This window comes from Microtus pennsylvanicus, chromosome 21, assembly GCF_037038515.1.
Source record: "Microtus pennsylvanicus isolate mMicPen1 chromosome 21, mMicPen1.hap1, whole genome shotgun sequence".
NCBI lineage: Eukaryota > Metazoa > Chordata > Mammalia > Rodentia > Cricetidae > Microtus > Microtus pennsylvanicus.
The window spans coordinates 6,344,590-6,361,221 of record NC_134599.1 but is presented as its reverse complement, the minus strand read 5'-3'; the positions used below and the strand labels follow the sequence as shown (position 1 = coordinate 6,361,221).

Below are 16,632 nucleotides of genomic sequence, written 5' to 3'. Positions count from 1 at the left end.
TGGACTGCATAATAAGAAAAAAATCTTTCTCCCGTAAGTTGTTTTTTGCCAGAGAACTTATCCCAGCATCAGGAAAGAAGACTAAGCAGTGGCCAAGAAGATTCTAAGCCCATGAGTTACATTCAATTTACATAGCAGAATGGAGGCAAATACTGAAGAAGAGTGTGACGCCAGAGATACAGAACTGCAACCACGCTCCACGGCCACTCTTCTGTCTCCACACACACCAGCTCAAGGGACAGCCTTTCCTAGAACCCCATCTGGAACAATGAAGAGTCCACACCTTTCTGCAAGAAGCTACTTTTTTCTGGTTGTTTCTGCTTCATTAGCATTGGGGAAAAATGACACAATATTGTTCAGGGAACAAAGGACATTGGCGTGGGGAGAGAAGAAGAGAAAGAGGGCTGGACAGTGGCTACATCAGAAGTAGCTGTGTGCTGTGGGGCCAGCAGAGGCCCTGGGAACAGGTGCTGCCCTTGCTGGATTCCTCTGCTCATAGACACACGTGGGCTCAGGCAGGGTCTTTGTAGCAGCTCACAGAATAACAGGAATTGCCTTGGTTGGGGAGGGAGGTGTTGAATCTCCCCCAAGAAGCTTCTTTTCTGCCTCTTCCTTATCCTAAAAATAAAACAGGGGGAAGAAGTCAATGAATGGAAGAAAAGCATGAAGATGAAGCATGAAGTTTAGCTTCACTGACGGACGGAGAAAACATGAGGACAAGGTTAGCATCAGCACTTAAAAGCAGCAGAGGAAAGGAGGGACAGGAAACAACAGAGGGAAGTACATGCAGCAAGAAGGACCAGGAGGCAGAGTCGGGGGAGCGAGATATGAACGTGGAGAGAGCGGGAAACGAGGGCGAAGCAAGGCATGGAGAGGCAGAAGTCAGACAGGACATGAGAGAGGGTCACCGTCCCCAGATAGTGAAGGACGAGTGAGGACCAGGGACTTCCGAGATGGATGCTCATCTCTGTTTTCAATGCCCAGACCCCTGCTGTCCAGCAAGCCTCTTCCTGAGCACTCACCAGGGCCGGGGAGCTCCGGCCACACATACTTTGGAGACTCAGTCCCAGGGAAGCCAAAGACATGACGATCTTCAGGATACAGACAACTGTGAGCATGACGTAAAATGCTAGGAACAAGTTCTGGAGGCAAAAGCGGAACAGACCCGGTCAAGAGTCGGCTCCTCTGATTCACATGGCGACCTTCCCAAAGCCGCACTCAGTCCAGACCCTGTCTGCCACCAAGGCAGGCGGTGTCTGCTGGTGAAGATATAGCCACCACTTCTCACCCACTTGCTTGACTGGTGAAAATGGCACTCGTGCCAGAGGTGGCCCTTCACTGACTCTGTAGCTTTTATTCCTACCTCTTGACAACCTTACCATAACTCCCTACCTAAGACCTGATTGCTATCCTGAGAAGCCAGAGGCACATGAAGAAGCTGCTATAGGTTCTCAGCCCTGAAAGCCCAGCGAGCTCCCAGCCAAGAGCCACACCATCTGCCAGCCGGGTACACTCGTGCCTAGGTGTGAACGCCCAGCCCCAGTGAGGCCTTGGATGACCACACCCACTGTCTCTGCCTGCAGTTACATAGGAAAACCCAAGGGTGAACAGTCTGTCCAAACCCAGCCAAGCCCAGAGAAGTGTGAGAATTATGAGTAAGGGGTGTTAAAGCCACTGTATTTGGGGGTGACTTCTTATACATCAGTAAGTAGATAACCAGAATGACCACTCATTAGAGAAGTCAGAGGGGTGACCTACTGTCTGTTCCCCCACCACCTCCAATTCGGGGAATCGTTATGTACGAAGGTCTGAAAATGCCTTCAGCTTGAACGACAGCTTCCTAACCAAAGGACTAGGGTGAGGACCAAGCTCACAGAGCCTTCATCCCTGCCAGGGCTCCAAACCCTAAGAGTGGTGCTGTGTGTTCTCACCATCATCATGCGCAGGAACTCTCGGCACCTCTCGGTCCGCCAGCTTAAGTTGTCAGAGAATCGCACTAGCCCATCCCCACTGTCCCTGCTCGTCTGTAAGGGGTCACACGTGGAACTGATCCTGTAACGGTAGGCACCGCTCGTTTGCCAGGTTAAGCTGTTCACACTCAGGACCGTCGCAGCCACAGCTGTCGCAGTGCAAGCAAGGATAAGCAGGCAGGATATGTGGCCCTGGAGGAGAGAGGGTCAGAAGGAGATTCCGCTGCCTGTGGCAGAGTCATGAACTGCAGCCTCAGGGGTACCCATCTTCCCCTGCCGCTATGACAGGAAGTCCCTCCTCCTGTCGCTATGACAGGAAGCCCCTCCCAACCCCCCAGGAAAGACTCGTTTTATTGGCATTTAGGGACAAGGGGTAGAATAGCCCTGAAATGTTCGCCATTTACTATGGCGGGTGAAGATGGACGGGGTTGATAAAGAAGAAACCCAAGACTCACAGTTAGTTTTCCACGTCGCTTCTCGTTGACAATGATGCCAGTTCCAGCTACAACTGCCTGAAAAGAGAAGACACCAAAAAATAAAAATAAATAAATAAACAAACAAACGAACAAAAAATGGCCTCTAGTTTTCTCTCCTGGCTAGGTTTTCCATTGCCCTTCCACCAACAACTCCCAGGACAACCCAACTGAAGCAGGGTTCAAATGACAAGCAAGCCAAAACAGAACATGGGCAGACACGTATCACCAATGTCCTGCCTTTAAAACAAAACCAAAAAAAACTAGGCTTCAGAAGGTTTCCTCCAGTCCTAAGGCAACTGTTTCCTATTTGCCTCCACTGAACTCCTTGGTAACTCCTTACTTACCACAGACCCTGACCAGAAGGCATAGCCAAAGGTATGCAGCTCAGTCTCAGGCCCAAAGTAGATACACACTCCGAGAACACAGCTCACAAGCCCCAGCAATATCTGGGTCACCTGCAAGATAGAAGGGGAAAAAAAATCAACTCCCTTCACACCCCAATGATAACTGTACAGCTCCAAGCCAGGGGTGTGCTAAACCATTTCCTCTGCTTTGGCCTCCCTGCAGCTCTGATTCTGGAAGGTTCTGTGCTAACATCCATTGAGCCACAATGGTCAGCTTTTTTCTGCCTCCCCCTCAGGCTCTTTCATTACCTTTTCCTAACACCAGCACTTTATGCCAGTTCTTCCCATTTCCATCCCGTTCTCCCTCAGGACTATCATCCCGACAAATCCTGCTCCCGACCTCAGCATCTCACTCCACCCTAATGCCTCATTTACAAACATGACGTGGATGGCTCTGTGGTACACACAAGATGTGGGACTGAAGGCTGGAGATGAGCATAAAGAGAAAGACATGAGCCCTCGGATGCAATCCCCAGGGCCAGATAAGACTGGATGGGGCAATCCATACCTATAAGCTCAGCATTTAGAAAGTAGAGGCAGAAAGTTCAGAAGTTCAAAACCATCCTTGACTACATAGCTAACCTGAGGTCATCCTAGACTACATGAGACCCTGTCTCAGAAAAATAAAAAAGATGAACCAGTGAGACCACATTTTGGAAAGAGGTATGATCCAGTCAGAATGGGCGAATGACACACCTACCAGCAGAGCTGCATTCCCACCTGGATTCGGACCCCCTCAACCAGTCCCCAAATTCAGCCTTCCCAGATAGTCCCCAGTCCCACAACCCCAGAAGACTTCCACCAACCAGACCCAGGCCACACCAGCCAGAACAGGTGAGTGACCTGCCTAGCAACAGAACTGTACCCCTCCTTGGACTCAGTCTGTAGAGACCCTGCTCCAGGCTAATGCCATCCCAGATCATCCCTGCTGCTGAGTCCTCAATCCCCATCCCAGTGGGCTTCCACCACTGAGGCACAGACTACACCAGCCAATGCAGGTCCAAGTCACACAAGCCAGAACGCAACTTCAGGATACTCCATATACCCAGACAGAGTCCGCACCAGTTGGAAGAATAGATGTCATAGGCCCACATACCATCTACCCTACCTGAAGGAACAGCCCCAGAAGCTCTATCAGAAGTCAGGCAGGTACCCTAGGTACCCCAGAAGAAAGCACAGGCTCTACTTGAGATCAGGCAAGATCCAGAGATCCAAGAGATTCTATAGGAGGCCAGATAAGAATAAGGGACTCAAGGACCCCAAAATCCCAATGAAAACATCCTACTGGACCTGAAGACTCATCAGTCACCAGAATACTTGGCCACTTAGGACTGAAGATAAGAAACAAGTAACAGACATCCATCCAACAAAGACAAACACAGGAATCAATGCCTAGACCTATAATCACCCCAAATCCAGATGCCTAAATGCTAGTGTAAGAACAAAATCAATAGCAGAAAAGGCGATATGGCATTACCAAAGCCCAGTTATCCAATGACAGTAAGACCTAAACAATCCAACACAGATGAAACACAAGAAAATGACCTTAAAAATAACTTTATGGGGATAATAGAGGTTCTTTAAAGAGGAACTGAGAAGATCCCTCAAAGAAATGGAAGGAAAGATAACCAAGGAAATGAATAAATATGTTAAAGAATGCCAAGAAAATCAAGAAAAAGCAAACAACTGGCAGAAACAAATAAAACTGTTCAAAACCTGAAAATGGAAATAGAATTAAAAAAAACCACAAACTGGAAAACTTGGGTAAGGAAACAGGAACTACAGATGCAAGCATCACCAACAGAATACAAGAGATGGAAGAGAGAACCTCAGGCATTGAAGGTGCCATAGAGAAAATAAATTCATTGGTCAAATGTTAAATTTAAAACTTCTTAACACAAAGCACCCAGGACAGCAGGGCGTTGGTGGTGCACGCCTTTAATCCCAGCACTTGGGAGGCAGAGGCGGTGGATCTCTGTGAGTTCGAGGCCAGCCTGGTCTACAAGAGCTAGTTCCAGGACAAACTCTAAAGTTACACAGAGGAAACCCTGTCTCAAAAAAACAAACAAACAAACAAACAAAAAGCAAAGCACCCAGGAAACCTGGAACACCCTGAAAGACCAAAGCAAAGAACAATAGGAATAGAAGGGGAGAAATTGCTGCTCAAAGACCCAGAAAATATATTCAACAAAATCATAGAAGAAAATTTTCCCAACCTAAAGGACATATCTATAAAAAATATAAGAAGCTTACAGAACACCACATAGAATGGACCAGAAAAAAAGTCCCCTCACCATATAACAATCAAAACACTAAACATACAGAATAAAGAAAGACTAAGGAAAAAGGCCAAGTAACAAATAATGGTAGACCAATCATGGAGAAAGACCAATCTTTCTCCATGAAGACTCCCAATGCCACACCTGAACAGATCCCTTACAGACTCTGCTGTAGAATATTATTTTAAGATGTGTTACCCTTGTTTATGCTGTGGAATATTTGCTTAATGATGCAAAAATATGTTGCATTCCTTTATGTTGCATTTGTTTAGCTCTGTGAATCTGTGTTACTTTGCCTGTCTAAAACATCTGATTGGTCTAAGAAAGAATTGAATGGCCAATAGTAAGACAGGAGAAAGGATAAGTTGGGCTGGCAGGCAGAGAGAATAAATAGAAGGAGAAAAAGAAAGAAAGGAAAAGAGAACAAGGAGCAAGAAAAAAAAAGGGACCAGCCACCCAGCCAGCCGTGGAGTAAGAGTGAAAGGAAGATTACAGAAGTAAGAAATGTAAAAAGCTCAGAGGCAAAAGGTAGAGGGGCTAATATAAGATCAAGAAAAGCTGGCAAGAAATAAGTCAAGTGAAGACCAGGCATTTATAAGAAAGAATAAAATTCCATGTGTGATTTTGGGGGGAGCTAGTGGTGCCCCTCAAAAAAGCCACAAGTCTAAAACAACTAACTACAAGATTCTCAGAGACCATGGATGCCAACCCAGACTACTATACCCAGCAAAAATTTCAATCACCAAAGATGGAGAAAACAAGGTATTTCGTGAAAATGTCAAATTTAATCAACATCTATCCACAAACCCAGCTCTACAGAAGATATTAGAAGGAAAACTCCAACCCAAGGAATTTAGCTACACCCACAAAAACACAGGCAATAGATAATCCCACACAGGAAGGAAACATATGTGCACACACACAAGCATGAAAGCAAGCACATACCACCACCACTACCACCACCAGCAGCAAACAACAGGAATTAACAATCACTGGTAATTAGTATCCCTCAATATCAATTGGCTCAATTCACCAATAAAAATTGCAGGCTAACAGAATGGATACAAAAACAGAACCCATCCTTCTGCTGCATACAAGAAAAACACCTCAACATCAAAGGCAGACATTACTTCAGAGTAAAGGATTATAAAAAGATTTTACAATCAAATGGACCAAAGAAGCAAGCTAGTGTAGTAATTCAAATAGCTAACAAAATAGACTTGAAATTAGAATTAATTAAAAGAGATGGAGAAGGACATTATATATTTATCAAAGGAAAAAAATCCACCAAGATGATGTCTCAAATCTAAACATCTATGCCCCAAATACAAGGGCACCCACATTACTAAAGTTAAAATCACATATTGAACCCCACACATTAATGATGGAAGACCTCAATACCCTACTCTCACCAATGGACAGATCATTCCAACAGAAATTAAACAGAAAATATTGGAACTCACAGATGTTATGACTCAAATGGGCCTAACATATATCTTCAGGATGTTTCATCCAAATGCCAAAGAATATACCTTCTTCTCAGTACCTCATGGAACCTTCTCCAAAACTGACCACATACTCAGTCCCAAAGCAAGTCTTAGCAAATACAAAACAGTTAAACTAGCCCCCTGTTTCCTATCAGATCAAAGATGGAGTTGAATAACAACACAAACCACAGAAAGCCTACAAACTCATGGAACCAAACAACTCTCATCTGAATTATCACTGGGTCAAGGAAGAAATAAAGAAAGAAATTGAAGACTTCCTAGAATTCAGTGAAGATGAATCCACACCATACCCAAACTTATGGAACATAATGAAAGTGGCGCTAAGAGGAAATGTTCTTACACTAAGTGACTTCATATAGAATTTAGAGAAATCTCACACTAGTGACTCACACAGCACACCTGAAAGATCTAGAACAAAAAGAAGCAAACTCACCCAGGAGGAGTAAATTGTAGGATATAATCAAACAGAGGGTAGAAATCAATAAAATAGAAACAAAGAGAAAAATACAATGAATCAATGAAACAAAGATTTGGTTCTTTGAAAAAATTAACAAGGTAGACAAACTCTTACCCAAACTAAAAGGGGCAGGGAGAACATCCAAATTAACATAATCTAACTGAAAAGGGGGACATAATAGACGCTGAAGAAATCCAGAAAATAATTAGATCATACTTTAAAAACCTGTATTCTACAAAATTGGAAAATCTAAAAGAAATAAACAAATTTCTTGATAGATACCACATACCACATACCAAAAATTCCTCTCTTGTCAGCCTCTGGTTGACACAGCCCTCTCAGCCCTCCTTTCTATGAAAATCCCTGCAGAGAAATGTCCAAAACCTCTCCCCAGATGTGAAGGGGCGAGTGGGCTCCTGCGTTCTTCCCTGAGGAGTCAAGCTGCTTTCCTTTGCCCTCTGTGCCACCTCATTAACCCGCCTACCACCCAGCTCTCACCCCTAGAGCCAGCAGCCCATGGTGGATGCTGGCCTTGGAGGGCCCTGTGTCCTGAGGGCGGGAGAGAGACTTCTTCACGGAGCCCGTGGCTCTCAGCAGCTGCTCCAGATCCGAGTGGTGGTGGATGTGGATGTTGACTTGAGGGGACGTGGGCAGTGCGGAGGCCACTTCAGCTCCATTCACCATCACCGTGGTTTGAGCCATCTTTCCTGGTGGGGAAATCAACAGAAATGGATGAAGTACAGGAGCTAGGAAAGATAAAGTGGAGTAATGGGCGGATCAAGGTCAAGAAGATGCCCCAAGTGCAGATGCCAATGTCACTGTGGCCCTTGTTTGAGAGTCAAACCACTTCTAGAGCCTTTCACCATGCGCAGTCCTGGGCTGCTTTCCCGAAGGATTAATGGAATGTTATTGTCAGAATGCAGGGCTCCTCACAGACCATTGCCTGCTTGGTCTTGGCTGGTGGTGCTGTGGGGACTGGTTGGAAGATGTCAGTCAGTCAACAGGACTGTGCCTTTGAAGAACATCTAAGTCCCCCACCCCAAATTCACTTCCTCCTCTCCTTTCCCTCCTCCCTCTCCCCACCTCTTCCTCATTCTCCTACTTCTTTCTGACCACAATGAGGTAAGCAGCCTCTACTAAAAACCCCCACTGTCCTGATATTCTTCCTTGCCTTGGGCCTCAGCTCAAAATGTCTGCCACAGTAAGCCACCAAAGAAACCTATAAATCTACCTCCCTTCAAGTCGTTTCACTCAGATGTTTATCACAGTAACATAAGGCTTGTTATGTTACAAGCTTGACTTGGGTCTAAGAGGGACAAAAAGAATTCTGAGTTCACACACACACACACATGTGCACACACATAGACGCACACACAAATGCATGCACGCACACACGCAATACTTGTTAAAAAGTTCAAAAGAGGGCTGAGGATGTAGCTAAGTGGATAGAAAATTGCTGTATACGTATGAGGACCAGCCTTCAGGTTCTAGAACCCATGTAAAAGCTGAGCAGCCGTGATGGCTTCCTGTGACCCCAGCTCTTGGGATGTAGAGACAGGATTCCCAGGGCAAGCTGGCCTGCTAAGCTCTGCATTTAGCTGAGAGAACCCACCTCAATGAAGTGGAAATGAGTCAAGGAAAACATGCAATGTCAACTTTGGGCCTCCACACACATGATCTCACACGTATGTGTGCACCTTCCCATATACATTTGTGCCCACACGCATACCAACACACATGCACACCCACGCTATACAAAAGTACACAAAAGTGCAAATGATAAAAGAAAAGAATATAGTTTTAAAATCCCTCTTTTTAAGTCCTCCCAGTTGCCGAGTTGCGTTCCAGATGGGAACTAACGTGAGCAGTTTCTTCAGAGCCTCCAGTGCCATGTTTTGTACACAGGAGCGTGTAAAGTATTCCTTCTTGTCCTTCCTCACAAATGGCCACTTACCATACACGTCCCTGTGCAACATGGTGCTGATGTGCTCACATAGTTTAGGATCATCCTACATCAGTCCATCAAAAGCTTCCATTTGTATGACTGCCTAATACTTCAGTGTGTGTGTGTGTGCGCGCACACGTGCATGTGCTTGCTCGCGCGCGCACGCGTGCACACACACACGTGAATATTTGGATACTCTCCTATTGATAGACACTCAGGATATTTCCAATCCCTTTGCATCATGACCAGGATGGAATAATGTATTTCTAGTGGCTGTTGTCAGTCACCCTCCACAGACGTTGTAGCAATGACCATATACATACGCCTGCCATCTAGTTCTCCCCCTGCATGTGCTGGCAATTTCTGCTTCCTTCATTTTACATAAGAGAAATTGCATTCTCTTATATGTTTTAATTTGATGCAATAAATTGTTTTTCATTGCTTTTCTTGAATGTGACAATATTTATCTCTATGAAAGCACAGCTATAATCAAGGTGTGCATTGCAAACGTCCCCTCCAGGTGTGGTGGCACACACCTTCAATCCCAAACTCAGGAGGTAGAGGAAGGTGGATTTCTGTGAGTTGGAGGACAGCCTAGTCTACATAGAAAGTTCCAGGCCAGCCAAGGATACACAATGAGATCTTACCTCAAAAAATAAAAATTACCCAATACTCCCCCCCCCAATAAATCACCTTGTACAAGTTTTCCACATTGGTTTCTATCATTGTTTTTGGTGTTCTTTCATAATGTGCTTGGCTGTCTTTTTGTTTAAGGGCATTTTTTATTCCTTCTTTTGTAAGATCTTCATTGTCATACTTCCTGATTTTTTTCATTGAAGTTCTTTGTATATTTGAAAATTTACCAATGGCAATGTGCACTCACACTCACATCCACATGGACAGGTACGAACTCGATTTAAGAAGAAACGCTGATCTTTGGATCTACATCATAATCCCCAGATGTGACGCAAAGGGAGGTAGTATTAGCCTCTGAAGAACAGTTTCTACTGTGCTATGCGTCACCTTTCTCCCTCTGACTAAAAACATTGCCCTGAGTTTCCATAGGGCCTCAGGTCCACAAGGTCTTCGTATTCTGCCTACTTGAATGTTCGATGGCCTCCTTACTATTGCTACCCTTCTAACCGGCATAGAGTTAAACACATCCTGCCTGCTTCCCGGCTCTCTCCTGTTCCTGGTTCAGAACTGCCATTTCCATTTTAGCCCCTCTGGTCAATTGCTTAGATCCAAAAGAAATCTGCCCAGGAGACTCTACTAAGCAATCTGGTTAAGTATCCTTTCCGACTGGATATCGCTAGCCGGTCCAGTCTTACACCCATTTGTTTGCGCCCTCACATTGGAGAGCGGTTCACCTGCACTCACCTGGGCACCTCAGAGGTGAGAGGATGGAGTCTGACAACTCTTCAGGAGGGAGGAGGAGGCTTTGGGCTTCTTCACAGAAACACAAGTGAAGGCTCCAGGGTCTCACCTTTCCTTGAGGTTCCAGGAGTCAGGAATGAAACCTCAGTTGTGTCTGTATGCTGACGCCCTCCAGGTCCCCAATAGCACCACCACCCTGGCCACTCAGAAACCTTTATGCTCACCGCTGCTGCCACCACTCCAGGGACTCCCTGATATTCCTCCTCCCAGAGCCCAGGAATAGAGAAAAGAAACACCCCCTGTCTTTACTCCACAGCCATCCCACCTCTGCTTAGTCTCAAGGCTTCACTCTCTCAAAGTGCAGGGGTGAGGCGGTGGTAATTGTGGAAGGCAAAGCCAGGCCCTGAGCCTCCCTCACCCCAACCCTAGCCTCAGCTGTTTCCAGAGTCACAAGCTCTGTCCAACATCTCCCTCCCTCCCTGGACTCCCACAGGAAAGGAGCCAAGAAAGGAGAAGCAGCATCCTGGGCTCGGGTGGAGACTGAAGAGTTGTCTTGGAGACTCCTCCAGAGAAGGGTCTCTGTGCTCCAAGAGGGGCTACCCTGGGGCTGGGAAGGGCCCTGTCTCACCTGCTATCCTCTGAGAGAGGTGGGACTGGAGCAGAGAGAGGTCTGGGAGGAGCTGACTTGGAGCTAATGACCCCACACAGTAGAGGAGCTGGGGGAGAGCAGGAAGAAGGCGTGGAGGGATGGGGGCCTGACCAGAGTCTCTTGGTTTCCCAGCAAGTAGCTAACATGAAGGGGCCCCACTTGGGGGGTTCCGTTTGGAGTAGATGACCAGGCCTACTGCAGCAGGGATTCAGGTGACACAGGAATACACACACACCCCAGGGAGCACAGGCCCCCAGTCGCTTAGAAAGGTGGAGCCCAGATAGGACTGGAAGAGAGGGAACTATCAAAGATTCCACGGGATTGATGGGTGCCAACCCCAACTCAGTGCCTACCTCACCACCTGCCCCAGCTCCCCTGTACCCAATGAGGAACTGAAAGCCCTGCTGGAAGGCCCTAAAGCCCCCCCCCACCAAGTCCCAGCTGCCTGCAAGGAAGTACTAAAGTCTGGTCATCCTCCCTCTCCTTCTGGCTCCCACCCAATTTCTTCCACCTCCCCAGGCTGAGGTTCTCAACTACAGCCAGCTCCTCCCTGTGTCCCCCTGCCTTCCCTGCTGCATACTCCCCTGGACCCAGAGGAAAGCAGGTAAGACCACCCATCCTGTCTCATCCTGAGCAGTGCAGCACAAACCCTTTCCCAGTACACCAGCTCCTTCCATTCAGCTCCCATAGAGCTTGCCAGGGAAGTGGGCACACTGAGATAGGCCCCCAAGGACAGGTGTGGCTTCTATCTCTGCCACTCAGTCCTGTGGGGACAAGGTCAGTCAGTGCTAAGTGCTCATTCAAGGAGACAGAGGTGAACCCCAGGACCCTATAGGGAAGAGATATTGAAGCAGAAGCTTAATGGGTCTCTGGGGAGCGCTGTTGATGAGGCTTGGGCTATAGTCGGGAGTGAAGTGGAGAGATAAGGCAGACGGGTACTGTTTGGTCTAGACACCAGGTCCCTGAAGACCTTTGTGCGGAGGGGGGGGAACAAAATAAATGTGGGGTGAAGAGAGAGCCCAACAGCAGCATGCTTCCCTGACAGGCAACTCCCCAAAAGAGACCAGGGGTACAGCTCCATAGCCAGGGAACTTCCCAACTCCAATAAGCCTGAAAACCTGCCAAATATTTCTTCCTGTTGTTCATTTTCTCCCTCACAGATGATGTCCTCAGACATGGAGACTGAAAACGTCGGTGAGGTGGCCCCTGAGGCCCCACAACCCACCCACATTAACGTTCACATCACCCAGGAGTCTGTCCTGGACAAGCTCCTGCTGGCCGGATGGTCAGCACTACAACTCCCAGCATCTGCCTCGTCCAGGGGTCTAGACAGCAGCAGGTTTCTGGTGACCTCCTGGGTGAGAGTAGCTACATGCTTCGTGAGCTGAGGAGGGACAGCCAGCCAGGCTAAGGAACGGTCCTTTTTCTTGCCTGCCACACTTGCCTCTGGCCTCCCTCTCTGCCTAAGATATTGAGCTGGTTTGTTTGTCTTAGTAGAAATCGGTCCAAACTCAGCAATCAGTTGCAAGTTAACAGGTGGGCCCACTGCTCACGAGCTGTGTTCTCAAGTCTTCTCTCTTCCAGGTGGTGCAGATTGTGCTGGGGCTTCTGAGTGTGGTTCTGGGTGGAATCCTCTGCATCTGCCAGTATTTAGCCATGAAAACCTCAGGAGCGCCCTTCTGGACCGGGATCGTGGTGAGTGTGGCAGCATGAAGGCCCCACGGCTGTCAGAGGGATGAAGTTCTCTTCACTTTCTTCATGCCACCACCATTGATGTGGCGTCAAGAGTGTGTAGCCAAGCAGACCTGACCATGTAGGCCAGTTTGGTGCTTGTGTAGATGACAGGAGTGAGGAAATGGTGGCCTGTGTGGTCACAGGCCAACTCTCTCTCTTGTCCCATGCTGCCCCCAGCACACTGACAGCCACTCCTCGTCATCAATGGCTGTCATCGGTTAGGGCTCTAAGGGTTCACCCATCTCTGATGTCTGCCTCGAGACGGGAAGTGGAGCATGGCAGGCGGGGAGCATCTCCTACCTCCCTTTACTCCTCCGATGGGATCCGACATGCTGCTATCTCTAATGACAGCTGGTTGGGTTGGGCATGGAGGGTAAAGAACTTTCCGACAGGCACACACACTCAGAACAGCAAAAAACACACACGCATTCACTGAGAACAGAGATGAAAGGAACTTCGCTAATCCTCCCAATGGCAGAAATAGACGGATTAATTCTAGAATAGTCAAATAGGGTCAGGACCCATGTGTCCATGGTGTGCACCAGACTTCCTGTTCTTCTGCCAGAGGGGCCCAATACCAGCTAGTGCAGGTGTCTGGACCCGAGGCTGCCTAAAGTCACATCCTGCCTGGACAGCTCTTCTAACAACTTGGGACTTTGATCCACAAGATCCCCGGTCCTCGGAACTTTCATCGGGAGTCTGGTGCGCTTTCAAAAGAAGACTGTAGGGACAGACAAGAAGGTTCACACATGGCTTAACCACGTGCACTTAGGTGTCACAAAAACAGTGTCCTACGCCCTCACCGATGAGCTCCAGGCTCATTGCCCTGCATAGTCACTCCACCGCAGACAATGCAGATAGAATGGTATAGGCCGTGTGGCTGGCACTACAGATAAGAGTCACAGGGGAAATAAGGCAGGGAATTAGTGGGCATTTGTCGTTCCTATGCTGACTCTTCTTGTTCATTCCCTTCCCAGGCTCTGCTGGCTGGAGCTGTTGCCTTCCTTCACAAGAAACGTGGGGGTGCCTGCTGGGTGAGTTTAGGACCAGGCAAGACCCACACTCGACCCTCCTGCCCCATCACACACAAGCTGGATAGTTCTGAATCTTCAATGTCTTCCTCTATTTCTCCCTCTCTCTAGGCCCTGTTGAGGACACTTCTTGTGCTGGCAAATTTCTGCATGGCTTTGGCTGCCATTGTTCTGGGAGCTCGTGAGTTCCACATTCACCGATACTATCTCAGAGATAATTTCTGTGCAACCCGCCCTTCAGATTTCCGGCCCCCCCTCCGGCTCCCCAGCACCCCATCTCCAGAGGAAACTGATAGGATAAGCCTGTGCATATTCTACATAAGCATGCTAAAGGTAAGTGGCCATGGAGAAGGGCAGCTGCAGACACTGGCAGGGAGACAAAATTGGCTGGGAAAAGGTACCCCTCCCCCTAGTCTTGGTGATTGTTCCTAAAGATGCAGGACTGAGCCAACCAGAAACTGTTCCCACTGCTGCCGACGTGACATAGGAATATTACTAGTCACAAGTGACTCAGGGTTGCAAGGATGGCAAGGGTTACCAACATGTATGCCCTCCTTGAGGTTGTCACTTACTTCAAAACTCAACTTCTGAGGAGAGTGGGAAACATTTCTGATGAATTCTACCCCCTGGACCCATGATCCCTCTGTAGTCCAGAAGCTGTAGACTTTGGAGATGAGGGTTAGAAAGTGACCCTTGTCTGGAGAGAGAATGGAAAGGGGCAGGACCATGGCCATCACTCCAGCACCCTTGCCTTTGTCCTGTGTTCCCAGCCCCTGCTCATAAGTCTCCAGGCAATGCTCTTGGGTGTCTGGGTGCTGCTGCTCCTGGCTTCTCTCATCCCTGTGTGTGTTTACCTCTGGAAAAGATTCTTCACAAAGGCGGTAAGTCCCTATGCCGTGTGTTTGGGGCAGCGGCATGTTCAGATGAGACATCAATGCTTAGGGAAGAAGGGGACCATTATATGAGTCCCAGGAAGAGTCATGTCTTTCTGTCCCATTCCACAAGGTCCGTTTCCAACCAGTGTTCCTATCCAGGAAGCCATAGAAGGCCACATCTATCCCAAGCCTGTGGAGCTTTTTGTCATGGGTCCTATGCAGTTGAGATTGGTTCTGCCTGGCTCCAGAACTAGCTGGCCTAGAGCACAGGACCCTGCTGTCCCTTCTCTCCCTGCCACTAACATCTTACCCTGGCCTCTTCCTTAGAAAACAGACGAGAAGAAACTGCTGGGTGCAAATGTGATCTATCCCTGCCTCTCCCTTGCTCTGGACCTCCCTCCTTCTGAAGCCTGAAAGAAGAGTTGGACAAGAGCAAATAGACCCTACCCCACCGACAGGGCATGGCCCCCGCCTGGCTCCGCCCAGCTTCACTGTTGCTCACAGCAGCCCTTGCTCATTTCTCTCCTCCTTCACCATCCCATGTTCCTTCTCAGGCAGTGACTTGATAATAAAGTCTCACGGCATTGGCTGCAGATTCTTGCTTTGTCACTCCAAGGAGTTCTCATTGGCTGGGAAGCAGGGCAAAGTAAGGACAGTAAGCCTACGATGCGCCCCACATAGCTGCAACCTCCTACCCACGTCTAGACTCATACAACCTGAAAACAACTGACTGGGTGGGCTGGGTGCAGGAGTAGAGACTCTGCCCCCCAGATCCTAATATAAGAAGATGGGTGTCTGGCAGTTGGATGGATGGCTTCTTATTTTCACTGTTGAGCAAAATCAAGACACAGACAGCATAACACCAAGATACAAACATTCCAGAAATCTCATTTATTTATTTATTTATTTATTTATTTATTTATTTATTTATTTATTTATTTATTTTTGGGCTGTTTAAGATAGAGACTTTCTAGGTATTCCAGGCTGAAATTGAATTCATGATCCTCCTGTCTCCATCTCCTGAATACTGGGATCACAGTTGTGTGTACTGCCATCCTGGCTCTGAAAACTTTTCTTTTTTCAAGTTAGTGATCCAATGATATGGTGAAATAAACCCCAGATTAATTTATCCCTTAAAAATATCAAAAACTAGGCAACATATGACTCATATATTTAAAAATTCCATGGGCATGTGTGTGTGTGTGTGTGTGTGTGTGTATAAAGATAATATCAAGATAATAAGAACAACCTCAAAGGCCATAATAAAGGCAGGGGATGAATCCAGAGCACTGTCTTGAGTTGGTCTTATGTCAATGTGCCATGAACACCTGCACATTTGGGGTTCCTCCTGCAGGGCCTAAAGGATCAACATGTGTCTGTATTTGTGGATAACCTAGAGCATCAAGAAGATATACCCCAGAATTAAGGCCAGGAAGACATTCTAGGAGGGCTCTAGGGAAACACAATGTTGCTTCTGACATTCCCCTCTGGTGAGAGGCCACCCACCACCCTCTGGTGAGAGGTGCAGGCCCGTTTCTACCAGAGGAGCCCTTGTAAGGCTCTGAGATGGATTTTCCTGAAGGCTAGACACTGGGGTGTCCTCTCTCTCCACTAGAATAGACTCCACTAGTCAAGATTCCTGAGTGGGAGGTAAGAGGGAGCAGGAGTTCTCTTAAAATCCTATTGCTTGCATAAGCTAGGCAAGCTCATACTGTGGAATCTGGTGCCTAGGCATACAAACCCACCCAATCAGCAAAAGAACATTCTAAAAGCCAAACAAAATCAGAGCTGCCGACTGTGATGAAGAGGGTGGGGGAGAAGAGGAGGCTGAGAAAGCCGTGGCCAAAGAGGGTTCTGAAGATGGGGCTGACGCCAGCAGGCAGAAGATCCATGAGGGTGGACAGCAACAAAACCAACAAAATTAAAC

The 16,632-nt window shown here is 47.6% G+C and overlaps 2 protein-coding genes across 3 annotated transcripts; one reads left to right on the top strand and one right to left on the bottom strand.

The window, feature by feature from the left end:
- Positions 1–284: 284 nt before the first annotated feature.
- Positions 285–11,184, bottom strand: Tmem176b (transmembrane protein 176B). Of its 2 annotated transcripts, XM_075955489.1 has the most exons (8): positions 11,045–11,170; positions 10,420–10,530; positions 7,593–7,801; positions 2,791–2,901; positions 2,426–2,482; positions 1,932–2,162; positions 1,023–1,142; positions 285–618 (listed from the first exon to the last, which is right to left on the bottom strand). In XM_075955489.1, exons 3-8 carry the CDS (start codon positions 7,794–7,796, stop codon positions 535–537), a joined length of 807 nt encoding a protein of 268 aa, XP_075811604.1. In that variant the 5' UTR covers positions 7,797–7,801; positions 10,420–10,530; positions 11,045–11,170; the 3' UTR covers positions 285–534. The 2 variants fall into 2 exon arrangements, with proteins under 2 accessions (XP_075811604.1, XP_075811605.1); XM_075955490.1 differs by lacking the exon at positions 10,420–10,530 and having other exon boundaries at positions 11,045–11,184.
- A 383-nt stretch (positions 11,185–11,567) lies between these two features.
- Positions 11,568–15,296, top strand: Tmem176a (transmembrane protein 176A). Its single transcript, XM_075955105.1, has 7 exons — positions 11,568–11,669; positions 12,226–12,423; positions 12,650–12,760; positions 13,777–13,833; positions 13,942–14,163; positions 14,601–14,711; positions 15,033–15,296. The coding sequence occupies exons 2-7, from the start codon at positions 12,226–12,228 to the stop codon at positions 15,117–15,119; spliced, it is 786 nt and encodes a 261-aa protein (XP_075811220.1). The 5' UTR covers positions 11,568–11,669; the 3' UTR covers positions 15,120–15,296.
- The last annotated feature ends 1,336 nt before the right edge of the window (positions 15,297–16,632 follow it).

Excerpts from the sequence above, each read along its gene's own strand:
- Tmem176b (XM_075955490.1), bottom strand. The coding sequence starts at position 7,796 with ATGGCTCAAACCACGGTGATGGTGAATGGAGCTGAAGTGGCCTCCGCA. Across the intron at positions 2,902-7,592 it reads ATGGGCTGCTGGCTCTAGGG|GTGACCCAGATATTGCTGGG; the intron begins GTGAGAGCTGGG and ends TCTATCTTGCAG. Across the intron at positions 1,143-1,931 it reads AGTTCCTGCGCATGATGATG|AACTTGTTCCTAGCATTTTA; the intron begins GTGAGAACACAC and ends TTTTGCCTCCAG.
- Tmem176a (XM_075955105.1), top strand. The coding sequence starts at position 12,226 with ATGATGTCCTCAGACATGGAGACTGAAAACGTCGGTGAGGTGGCCCCT. Across the intron at positions 12,424-12,649 it reads GGTTTCTGGTGACCTCCTGG|GTGGTGCAGATTGTGCTGGG; the intron begins GTGAGAGTAGCT and ends TCTCTCTTCCAG. Across the intron at positions 13,834-13,941 it reads AACGTGGGGGTGCCTGCTGG|GCCCTGTTGAGGACACTTCT; the intron begins GTGAGTTTAGGA and ends CCCTCTCTCTAG.